Genomic DNA, 13217 nt, shown 5'->3' on the forward strand with positions numbered 1-13217 from the left:
CAGAATAAAACCAATTACATAAAGAAAACATTCGCCTAAGTCAGTTTGAGGTCACTGTTGATTACTCTGAGGCAAAGGAGTCATCATTTCATGCCGTTCTTGGGCAAAAACATGGCTTCAGGCTTGTGAGTTTGGAAGGTCATGGCCAGGGTTGGAGCAGGTAGGGGAGGCTCCTTTCCCATTTCCTCCAAAAAGAGCTGATCTGTCTTTAGAGATAAGGAATGGTTCTTGGACCATTTGAGTTCATCCTCCTAGCACAAGCTCAGTGCCTGCACAGAGCACATGCTCTTATATATTAGATATGAGGAGGAAGAGATGATTAGTGGAATGAGAGGAGCCCAATCCTCCATGATTCTCTAGGGGCCCCCGACGATCTTATGGCTGATGGCTCCAGGCAAGGTGTAGATGAAGAGGACCAGGAAGATGATGAGGATGATCAGAATGAAACCGATGATAATGTACTTTTTGTAGTTCTTCCAGATGAGGTGGTACAAGCACTTGAAGGGGCTCACAAACCAGGAGAAGGAGGTGTCTGGGCGGCTGCGAGGGAAGCAAGAGAAAAATCAGGAGAGGGCCGTGATGCCAACACATGGGATTCTCCAGACCTCAGAAAGTATTTCTGACTCCCACTTTCTGGAGGTCCATAAGGAGATGCCTGGGAATGGGAGAAGCTCATGTTGCCTTGAAGCAGGAGTGATCCAACATTCTGGGTGATGATTCCTGCATCATTTTAAAACTTGGTTTAGAGGAGGTCTGACAGCCCTCCATTCATCCAACCCTAATCAGCTCAGCCACCTCTTCCAAGAGGCCCTCCTTGACCACCTTGGTTCACAAAGATCCCCCTCCTTCCAAATTCCCATTTCATCTATCACTTGACTTTAGCTTTTGGGAACTAACCTACTGGTCTTCTATACTCTGTTAACTATTTTATGAGTCTGTGTTCTCCCTAAACAGATTGGAAGCTCTTAGAATAAAACGTGTCTTAGATTTCTTTTGTGTTCTTCAAAGTAGTTTTTTTAAAGTAAGTACACATTGTACGAGCTCAACAAATATTTATGAATTAATGAGTAAGTAAGTATCCATTATGTTTCTAACATTATGATAGATGAAAAGTAATTACAGAGAAGGAACCACTCATCTTGAGACACTAGGGATTTCTGGAAGGATAGGATAGATACAATTTGAAAGAGCAATTTGTATACATATTTCATAACCACATATATTTACTTTTTAATTGATATGTAACCATGGATTAAATTCATTAGGGTAATCCTTCTAGTAATTCTACTTCTGGGAATTTATTTTACTTTATTATTTTTTTTAAAGATTTTATTTATTTATTTGAGAGAGAAAAGACAGAGTAAGAGAGAGCATGAGAGAGGAGAGGGTCAGAGGGAGAAGCAGACTCCCTGTTCAGCAGAGACCATGATGCAGGACTCAATCCTGGGACTCAGGGATCATGACCTGAGCCGAAGGCATTTGCTTAACCAATTGAGCCACCCAGGCGTTCTGGGAATTTATTCTAAAGTAATAATTTATAGGGGCACCTGGGTGGCTCAGTTGGTTGAGCAGCTACCTTCGGCTCAGGTCATGATCCTGGGGTTCTGGGACTGAGCTACAGGTCAGGCTCCCTGCTCAGCAGGGGAGTCTGCTTCTCCTTCTCCCTCTGACCCCTTCCCCACTTGTGCTTTCTCTCTCTCTTCCAAAGAAATAAACAAAATCTTAAAAAAATAAAGTAATAACTTATAAAAGGGAAATATTTTCATCACACTACAATGATGGCAAAAGGTAGAAGTAAATTAAATATCCAATTATGGGGTGATGATCAAGTCAATTATGGGCTCCAAGTCTATGGAATTTTCCACAGGCATTAAAAAATCCTAATTCTGGGGGCGCCTGGGTGGCTCAGTGGGTTGGGCCGCTGCCTTCAGCTCAGGTTGTGGTCTCGGGGTCCTGGGATTGAGCCTCGCATCGGGCTCTCTGCTCGGCGGGAAGCCTGCTTCCCCCTCTCTCTCTGCCTGCCTCTGCCTACTTGTGATCTCTCTCTCTGTCAAATAAATAAATAAAATCTTAAAAAAAAAATCCTAATTCTGACCACTATGGCAACAAAGCAAAACTCTGCAGCACAGGATAAATGAAACATTAAGAAAATTGTGAATGCTTGATCCAACAACAAGTAGAAAAAAATTCATGTGGAATTCATATTCACATAAGAAGACTAGAAAAAATATATGAAACTATTCTAGAAATGCTCATGAAGCAGTATTACAGAAAAAGACCCTCTCCATTTCCCAGTCTATATTGTTTTTAGAATATTTCTCAATTATAGCAACAAAAAGCTACCTGGATTGGCAGTACCTGTTGGCTGCCTCCTTGTGGCTCAGTCCTCCCAGAGAGGCGCTCTAGAGAAATGCCCTGTCCCTTGCTTTGGGAACTACAAAGGGCCTTTCCTATGCTCTTATCCCCAACCCCACTCACTTGGGCTTGGCCAGGGGCTCTGGCTCCTTCCGGGCTTTTCCGACAGGATTTTTCTCCGCTTCCTCTGCTGTCACTAAGTGGAACTCGGCTTCCACCTTGCCCTGCACAAAGACAAAAGTTTCAGTTTCCATCACAAAGACCTCCTGGGAGCAATGGCAACCTTCTAGCAGAGTCCAGTGTGGGAAAATGCCAGGAAGTATTTTGACTAGTCTGCTGCTTTGTTTTGAGAAAGATTGTTACCTTTTCCGTTCTGGGAGAAACCATTTTTATGATGAACAGTAAAAGCTCTGAAACAGGGGCACCTGGGTGGCTCAGTGGGTTAAGCCGCTGCCTTAGGCTCGGGTCATGATCTCAGGGTCCTGGGATCGAGTCCCGCATCGGGCTCTCTGCTCAGCAGGGAGCCTGCTTCCCTCTCTCTCTCTCTGCCTGCCTCTCTGCCTACTGTGATCTCTCTCTGTCAAATAAATAAATAAAATCTTTAAAAAAAAAAAAAAAAAGCTCTGAAACGATGTTGCTGTTGAGTTCTGTGAGAGGAGAGGTCCTACCTGTACACACAGACACACATATCCTTGGTTGCCTGGGCTCTTTCACTTGTAAAGGTTTAATTGATAACTGATTACAGAAACTCAAAGGGATCGAATTACCTGAGTGGCAGAGCCCTTTCTAATCTGACAGTCTTTCTTCTCTGCCAATGATTCTCCAGAGGCAATTGGTGGGGCCCTACATTTGCAGAACGGCTTTTCTGTTACCTTTCATTGTTCCTGTTGTCTGCACACATTGTTTCAGAATTACACTTCTCTACTTGAATTTCCTCTTTCCTTCTCCTTCGAAAAGAAGCAGCCCCTTTGGTCTGAAAATTGTGTCTGGTGCTTCTTCAGAACGCAGTGCGTTATTAGCACTGATGTAAGTCTTGGGTCATCAAAGCACGAGACAAGATAGCTGCAAAAGGTAAGGGTCCTTCCTTCTTGTTTGTTCAGTTGTTCACTACTTTTAGGGACCCTCTGTATGCCAGGTACTGTTCTAGACACTGGGGACTTACTGATTAAGAAAAATAGTATCCTTGATCTCTTAGAACTCCAGTTCTTGTCATTTTGGAATTACATGTGGATAGGGCATAACCTTATTTTCTACCTCAGTAAAAAGATTACAGTTTCTGATGAACCAATGGGTCTGTGTTAACTTAACAATTCACACCCCCCCCACCAAGAGCCTGGACTGCTTAGCAGCCAGGATGGTTGCTGGCAACCATGAAAATGTAATCATGGGAGAATTAGAGAAGAGTGGTGTATATAGGGTGGGGTTGAATTGGAGAAGAGAGGCAGTGGCATGGTTGTCTGAATTAGTAAAGAAATGCAGTGGGCATATTACAAATGAAATCATGAGTTCAAATCTAGGAGGCCTCGTTCATTCTTTAGGCTACAACCCTGGCCTGACTCAGAACACATTACGTGCCCAATAATGCAGATATGTTCCTTAAAAACACAGATATATATGGTCTGTCATTCCTATTGACAAATCTTGGCCTTATAGATAATGGCTTGTGTATACAGGTATTTGGGGGAATATCTGAAAACCAAGAAAGAAGGAATAAAAAGCTTCTGTCCAGTCTAATCACACCACTCCACTCCACCTCTATCAGCAGTGGAGTCACAGTACTACTACTGTATCTGTAGCTGTGATTCCTTATTGAATGCCACTTTGCCTATATTCCTTCAATTTATCTATCTATCAATAAATCACAGTAACAAGCAAATTGGTCTTCTTTTAACTGTTGGAAAAATGAAGCAGTGGAGGTCAAATAACTTTCCCAAGGTCACACAGGCAAAAGCCAACCAACTGGAACTTGAACTGAGGTCCACATGATGCCAAAACTCAAGCTCTTTCCATGAGAGTGGGCTGCCCAACTTATTCATGCGTTTGCCAGATGGCTGGACTAGAAGATTTGTGAGAACCTTCCCAATTCTAACATGAGATGATTGGGTTATTCTCATCATAATTATCACTTGAAGGCATTTGTCTTCTTGTACCTCAGATTCCATACCTGTCAAATGGCCAGATGGGCTTTAGGGCAACTTCTGTCTCTATTTCTAGGTTTCATGAAAGACAGGAGACCCTGCAAAGCTGGACCAGAAGAAACCCAAGAGGCCAGCCTACCACCCATGGCAGAGGGCTTTGCAATATGCAAAAATCCCCAGAGGTCTTCCAGAGGTCACATAAGAGCTACTGAACAGAAGTGTGTTCATCTGCTAGAAGCCTCATCCGAATCCTCCGCATTTGAAAGAGACTCAGATTAAGAGCTGCTAGCTAGTTCCTAACTAATTTGCTAACTACCCAGTTGCTGGACTCCAGGATGTTTGGAAAAGAGGACAAAAATCAACAGTGAGTAAGTTAGGACCAGGGCAAGAGGATCACAGTTGGCTCTTTGTTTTCCACTGCTTGGTAATGAACTCGGTCACAGGGCTGTAGAATTTGCAAGGTGCTCCACACAGACATCATTCCATGTAACCTTCTGACAACAGGTGAAGTAGACATCTTTACTCCCTATACTCCCATACAGCTGAGGAAACTAAGGCATGACGATGGCTGCTAACCTGCATTACAAAACCAGGCTTTGTGCTGACATACTATGACACCAAACCCCATCCCCTGTTACTCACTGTGCCCAAGAGGCCCTTCTCTATGGAAGAAAAGAAGCAAACTATATATTTAACAGCAAGGAAATGTGCCTATTTTGAAATGTTCAAGAGAAGCTTCATAATCCTTGCCATGGCCATGGCACTATATGTTTTTCGCTTCCATCTAATGGATGACCTTGGGTAGTTTAAAGATTATGATCACATAGCATAGCATGGTATAAGAGTTGACTGAGTGAGATTTGGCACAGACAGGTGTGCATTTGACATTGGACTCTAGCACTCACCAGCTGCGTGGCTTTGGGTGAGTTACCTGCTTCAGTCTCGCTGTCCTGGAGAGGTTAATAACATGTACCCCACAGATTTGTTTTGACGGATATTTGAAATAACATATATACAGTGCTCAACCTAGCACCTGGTAAATAGCAAACTCTTAAAGAGATGATAGTTGCTACCTTCAACACTATTTCATGGATGGAAACACATAATTTGATAGGGAATATCTGCCCAAATAAAAAACACCCAGAGAAGACCCATATTCCCACAGGGGGGGAAAAATGCAAAGAAAAGGGAAGCAGAGCATATGAAATCAATTCTGTTCTAGGCATAGAAGTCATGGGTTATTACCATGAAGGGTCTTGCCCCCATTTCACTGTCCTGCTTAAGTGCTTACAGAGTCTTTTTCTGATATCACGGGCCCCAGGAGGAAAGTGTTTCCTGACATATTCTGATAAATACCACTCCTCATTCTGTATCTCTCCACACAGAAGGTTCCCAGTTTTAATTATCAATACTCAACCAAGCACCAAGTAGAGGTCTTAAGCTAATAATATCCTCCAAACACAATTTTAGATCAGAGCTAGAAAAAATAATGGACATCTTGAGAGACTATCTATTAACCTAATGACATCTATGGATGGAAAAAAATGACCAGGAAAGGTCCGGAAAAGACTGGATTTCTTGCACTGAGTGTGTTATTTATGGGCTTTGAACTTCACTGAGCCCAGAGAGTGGATGCCTTGGGGAGGGGGGTAGGTCCTTTAGGTCAGATATGCCTTCTTCAGTGATAATTGTTGCTTATTAAAACAATTCTCAGTGGTATGAGATAAGGTATTCTCATACATTAATGGTGGGGAAGTATGCTGGCAAAGTCTTTTAGGAAGAGTGACACACATATATACATACATGTGTATACACATATATATGCACGGATACATATAATGCCTATGTAAGTATGTGTATTACCTTATATGGTCATACTCTCAACAAATGGAAATAAATTATAGTCACTGCCTCCTCAAAAAAAAAAAAAAAAGACAGAGAAATATTTAATTCTATCAATTCTCACTTTGTGGGAAATGGCATGCCGGACTTAGGCATGCCATTTCTGGGCAGATAAATTAAGGAAATAATTCAAAACTCAGAAAAAGCCTAATATGCAAAGCACAGTCATTATCCTGTCACTCTTCAAATTGTCCTATTTGTCACAATGATATGTCCCAGACTCATCTTGTGTTCTATCTGTCCTTGACCTGGAATCAGCCAAATACGCCTGCCTGGTTCTTTCAGTAGAGACCAGTATTTAGAAACTAGGATCCAGATGCTTCTTGCTATTTAGTGATTTTAATTCTAGGTCCTTTCGGTGAAGAGAGCTAGAAAAAATATTTTTAAATCCATAAGTCCATAGTGATACTGGGGAAAATGCAAGACAAAAAAAATCCCATTTACCACCCCTGGAGATAACTCTTGTACCAATTCTTGATTCTACAGTGTGGGAATTGATAGAATTAAACATTTTTTCTTGTCTTTTTTTTTTTTTGAGGAGGCAGTGACTACAATTTATTTCCATTTGTTGAGAGAAAGCTCTTCTTAACAGCTGAATTCTTACTAATAAATGAAAAAATCAGGATAGAATTAGATACACAGATAGACGATAGGGATATATAGATGAGGTGGATATAGGGTGGATGGCTAGATAGCTAGGTAATGGAAAGATGGATAGAGATGGATGGATGGAAGGAAAGAAGGAATGGGTAAAGAAGGAAGAAAGGATTAGAAAAATCATTTTGCAACACCAGTGAAATACTTAATTACAATCACCATTAGGTGGAAGGTGGTGGCAGGGCAGGGATTTCCCACAGTGCCACCGTGTCACCCACTGGTTCCTTGCCAATTGTAAAGAGGAAAATGTACTTTTACAGTGAAAAGACCTCATGGTCACCAGCATGATCATGTGAGTAAACACAGTCACCACTAGTGAGGACGTCTGAGGTGTGCCTCCTGGCATAATCAATGGGAAATAAACAGCATCAATTCTTAAGTATTCTTACCAAAAATGTTTAACCTGATCCTGATAATGCTGTTACACCTAAATTTCTTCTAGTTCACAGGAAAGACAGGGTCGAGAGAGTAAGATAAGCTATGTCATGAGAAAACAACCGGACAAGTGAGGCCAGTTTCATCAAATAGGTCTTGTCGTGGGGCGAGAAATGATGGAGGACTGTTCTAAAACAAAATGAACCAAAAAGACAAAATAACCAAAAATCAACACATGAACTATGACTAAATCTTGTTTTGAAAAAAAAAAAAAAAACAGCTGGAAAATACATCTTGAGAGTAATAGGGTATCCTTCTTGTAGATGGAGAAATGGATACGGTGTGGATGTCAGATTGGGTGATCATAATTAGCTTCTTCTATGTGATGGTGGCATTATGGTTATGTACAAGAATGTTCATATTCTTAGGAGAGGCACGCTGAAGTATTCAGGAATGGTTAAAAAGAAAACCACAGGCCCCTGATGGAGTTACTTAGGTTAAGGCCCCATGTCAACAATCCAAGACTTAAAACCTACCCTAAATGCAATCTCCTTCCTACCCATCCCTCCACCCCCGCCCCAGGAATTTAACCTTTGGTCAGCCAATATGGAATTTCAACCTGGATATTTACTGATAGACACCCTTCCATTCCTCTAAGGAGGGCACCTCGCCCAAATAATGCATTTCTTGCTAATAAATTCCTTTATGCCCTCTCTTTGCTTTTAAAAACCTTCCTTTCGTTTAACTTGGGGGAGCTCCCCTTTACTTGGTAGATGGGATACTGCCCTATTCACAAATTATTTAATAAAGCCAATTAGATCTTCAAATTTACTCGTTTTTTTGGGGAGGGTTAGTTTTTGTTTTTGTTTTTGTTTTTGTTTTAAACAGGGAATAGTGTTGGAATGTCTACAGATTACTCTTAAATGGTTCAGCCAATAAGTATGTGTGTGGGGTTGGGGGCAGCGAGAGACTGTGTACTCACATATACAGACAAAATCAGTGCAGCAAAATAGTAACAAGTGTTGAATCTAGGTGGTGGATAAACGGTTGATCATTGTCCTATTCTTCCAACTTTCCCACATTTTAATGTTTTAAAATGAATAAACGTTAAGAAATAACACGATTAAACGGGCGTTTCTATTTTGAGACTACTAAGAGTTGATACAACACTGATACCATAACTAGGGGAGTGCTCATTAGAACATCAAACCAAACATAAAAGGCCCTATTTTTAATATAGAATGATCCCTACTATGTAAAATCAACCAAAATCTAAAAAAAAAAAAAAAAAATCTATCCAAATTGGGCACAACCCAAACATTAACAAAAGCTTTCTTTGGGTGGTGTGCATGAGGGTGATTTCTCTTTCCCTCTACACTCTTGTGTCTTTAAAATTTCCTATAAATGTGTATTACCTACTCTGTCTTAAAATAACCTTTACATGAAAATTCGTACCCATTCTGCTCCTAGAGAATCTGAGTTTGTCACATACTATTTAGATGATGTGTGTATCTACCACCTCCTCAGTTAAGCTGTGAACTTCTGGATGCCAGGAATTTGCCTCTTTCATTGTAGAACATTTACCGCCTAGTGTATGAGTGTGTAGCCACAGTAGCTACTGACGAGGGTTTTTCACACGAAACTAGAAGCACAGAAACCTCCCCTTTAATTTTAGTTGTTGATGTTCTTGCGATTTAGGCAGGCTATTTAACAGTCAATTGATGAGATTCGCCTCTACGAGAAACTTCTTGATCTTCATCTTCTAAGCAGTGATTTCTTTAAAGGCGGCTTTTAGTAAGATAACATGTATAACATGCATAGTGCAATATATCTCATATAGGACCTACCTGTCCAATATACATTTCTTTTGTCCCAAGGGTACCTGTTATTTGCAAATCCTACCTGGGGCTGTTTTTCACTAACTATGAGCACAGCCACATTCCATAGTGGGAGCTCTGTGTTCCCGAAGTCTAAATTGCACTGCCTTCGTGTACAGAGAAGTAACTTTAAAAATAAGCACGTGGCAGTGGCAGTAAGCAAATCCCTGCTGGCCAGCTGGTGCCTGGAACAGGACTGTGACCTCCTGAGTGCTGGCTTCAGGAGGGGGGCAGTAGGAAGCTTAGAAACAGAGAGTCTGTACTGGAAAGGCACCTTGGGGACACCCAGTCCAACACACTTTTTTTTTTTTTTACAGCCATCGAAACTGAAACTTGGAGATGGCATGACCTCAGAAGGTGGTGGACTGAGGTTTTCCGTGACACCTCTTGACTCCCAGCCCATCCAGCTTGCTGCCACCCTGGGAGAAGGTTACCGGTCTGCCTTCCTCTGTGTGGTTATGGGTTCCTTTGAGGGAAAAGAGAGGCAGCTGGGTTATACCCCTGCTGCTGCAGGCCAAACCAGCAGTTGGGGGGCTCCTGGGTGGGTAGGGACAAAGTCAATCCTCACTTTCCCTTTAGGATGTGTAAGGACAAAACCAAATTAAAAACAAGGAGCTTAACATTTCCTGTGGAAAAGACAGGAAGAGATTTCCCTCTCCTTTTTCTAAGAGCTGTCACTTTAGAAAATGTAATTGGAAGACCTTTGGGTACTCTTTGAAGTGCATATAAATTCTTTTGAATAGAAGATATGCCCTTTGTCTTTAATACCCAGGATCCAGCTTTCCCAAAGACCCTTGAGCCATCTCTTTGCAATGTACACATCCAGGGAGAGAGCACCTGTCCCTCCCAGCTTCCGGGGGTGCCTGGTTCCAAGTTGCCTATTTGAGGAGGATGCCCTAATTTTTGTGCCCACCCCCAGTATTGTCTTAGCCAGTCACAGGATGCCCCCCTTCTAGTTATTTTGCCTCCCAACAACCTTGAATCAGAACAAACCTAGTATCTTCCTTTTTTTTTTTTCATTATAAAGCTTCCCCACTCCCCTGCCTTTGTTTTGTGTGTGTGTGTGTGTGTGTGTGTGTGTGTTTTAATTTCTTTTCAGTGTTCCAGAATTCATTGTTTATGCACCACACCCAGTGCTCCATGCAAGACGTGCCCTTCTTGATACCCACCACCAGGCTCCCCCAACCTCCCACCCGCCTCCCCTCCAAAACCCTCAGTTTGTGTCTCAGAGCCCACAGTCTCTCATGGTTCCTCTCCCCCTCCAGGTTCCCCCTGCCTTTCAATCTCTACCAAACCGGAAAGATGGTGGCTGACTCTCTTGTCATAGCCAGCTCTGAGTAAACAGCCCACTTACTACAGTCTTCCGTTCTTTCCATGGTTCTAAATACTTCATGTATATTAACTCATTTACTTGCTAAAACCCCATGGGTTTTAGCACACACATACACGTCTGTGTATGTGTGTGTGTGTGTGTGTGTGTGTGTGTATTCAATCCCCATTTTATAGATAATGAAAGTTGAGGCATAGAGAGATTAAGTAGCTTGCCTTATGTCACACACCTAGTCAGGAGAGGACAGGATTCAAACCTAAGCTGTCTGCTTCTACATTCTTTGGTCTTAATCACTTCATAATACTTACTGCAGTCTAGGAAAACATACTGTCTCAGCCTAAACACCCTTCTTCCCTTCTCCACATGTCCCCAAACAACCTGTCTCGATCCTCAGAACCTCCCACCATTAAAATCTCTTCTCCTATTTCTTTGGCACATTGTTCTCTAGTGTAAGGGTCTGCTTAGCCAGAGCAAGCCATTTTGTTGTTTATGCAGTAAACTTAGATTGACCCTGCCCCCCTAGAGGAACTTACTTAGAAACAAGTCTGGGAAACCAGTAAAATATGACTGACCAGCCCCTGACAACAGAGCCCATATACCAGGACGTGTCAGGTCAGGGGGAGGTAACAGAGCCCAGAATACAAGGATGGGCCAAGCCAGGTGGAGACATCCAATCAGGAAAGCACCTCCCTAACCACCCAAGAATGTGGGCCCTGCCTTTTGGGCACCAATCCTGACCAGAGTGATAGGCTAGTTCAAATAACTACTGTACAGTGAATTGTAATTCAATTGGCCACCTGTGTGTGGCCTGGCTCAACCACACGGACTTTATAAAAATTAGTCTGTGAGGCTGGGAGGGGTTGTCTCTTTGCAAGAGACGTCCCTGGCCGGTCAGTTTGATTCTCGATGCTTGGCACGAAATAAAGCCCTGCTTAACTTTCGCTTTGTATCGGTCCCGTCCTTTTGTCCACGGACCCTTTTACTAGTTTTTACTGTGACACTTAGTCTTATAAGAAAATGTGTGCTGATGGGTTTGTTCTCAAAGACTATTTGTTGAACATTTCCTACTTGTTCGGTACACTGAATAAAAAGGGAAGGAAATCATATAATCTCTTTGATGGTAGCATCATTGTCTTATTTGTTGACTTGTTCAGTATGGGCACATACTCTGTGTGAGACACCACGTGAGACACCTCAAACTCCAAAAATGAACAAAAAGAGACCCACTCTCTGGACTCAGGCCTCTCACAGCAGAAGAACCAGGAACCATGAATAGAGACAATTACAAATCAGTGTCACAAGAGGGATGGAAGCATGAAGGCAAGCAAGCCCATCCCAGCTAGGACATCAGGGAGGCTTCCCAGAGGAGGTGACTGCCGAAAAGAGTCTCAAAAGACTTAAGGAGGAGATTTCCCAGAGAAGAAGGGAATCAAGGCATTCCAGGCAGAAGTACCAGTCCCTAGAAAAGCAGGGGTGTGGGAGGGAGCAGGGAGTGGCTGGGGAAGAGAGTAGCTGAGGAAAGCTGGTATGGTTTGGGGGAAGAGGGAAAGATGGAATTGTGAAGGCTTTCAGCGTCTGCACATGTCTCTGCTAACTTACTCCCCACTTGCTCCACAGTACAAACTAGTCTACATCTGTTGTCCCCATTCCAACAGTGCTTTTTAAATATTTAGATATAATTCCCATACCGTAAAGCTCATCCTTTGAAAGTGCACAATGAATAGATTTTAGTATATTCACGAAGTTGTACAGTCACCAGCACTAATTCCAGAACATTTTTAATCACTCTAAAAAGAAATCCTGTGCTGGTTTGTAGTCACTCCCCATTTCCCTTCCCTCTAGCCCTGGCAACCACCAATCTACATTCTATGGAGTTGCCTATTCTGGACGTTTCCTATCAATGTGGTCTTTTGTGACCAGCTTCTTTCTTTCTTTTTAAAGATTTTATATATTTGTTTGTCAGAGAGAGAGAGAGAGAGAGCGTGCACAAGCAGGGGGAGAGCAGCAGGCAGAGGGAGAAGCAGGCTTCCTGCTGAGCAAGGAGCCTGATGTGGGACTCCATCCTAGGACCCTGAGATCATGACCCGAGCTGAAGGCAGAAGCTTAACCGCCTGAGCTACCCAGGCATCCCATGACTGGCTTCTTTCACTTGAATATTTTCAAGGTCCATCCACGTTGGAGCCTGCATCAGCATTTTATTCCTTATTTATGGACAAATTATATCCCCGATTATATGGATAGAACATCTTTTGTTTCTTCCTTCATTAGTTGACTGACATGCAGATGTTTCCGCTCTGGGCTCTTATGAACAGTGCTGCTATGAGCCTTTACAACACTACTTTTCAAAAGGTCGTTGGTGATCTCCGAGTTGCTAAATCCAATGGACACTTCTCTGCTTCTTATGTGACCACTCAGGGGCATCTGACACAGTGACCCAACTGTCCTTCTCAAAAGAGAGTCTTCTCTGGGTTTATGTTTCAGGCACATTTTTATCATTTTCTTCCTACAGGTCTGCCTAGTTCTTCTCTTTCTCCCATTGTGACTCTCTCCCACTCATTGTCCACCTAAGCAATAAGGGTCTGT

The 13217-nt window shown here is 42.5% G+C and overlaps 1 protein-coding gene across 1 annotated transcript in view; it reads right to left on the reverse strand.

Annotated features, from left to right (window-relative positions):
• Positions 1-356: 356 nt before the first annotated feature.
• FER1L6 (fer-1 like family member 6) overlaps positions 357-13217 on the reverse strand; it is a 110728-nt gene continuing 97867 nt past the window's right edge. Inside the window, exons 39-40 of the mRNA XM_044247084.1 lie at positions 2479-2579; positions 357-540 (exon numbers count right to left, since the gene is read on the reverse strand). Of these exons, the coding sequence (XP_044103019.1) occupies positions 357-540; positions 2479-2579 (285 nt within the window). The remainder of the gene's footprint in view (positions 541-2478; positions 2580-13217) is intronic.

Source organism: Neovison vison, chromosome 4, assembly GCF_020171115.1.
Source record: "Neovison vison isolate M4711 chromosome 4, ASM_NN_V1, whole genome shotgun sequence".
Taxonomy (NCBI): Eukaryota; Metazoa; Chordata; class Mammalia; order Carnivora; family Mustelidae; genus Neogale; species Neogale vison.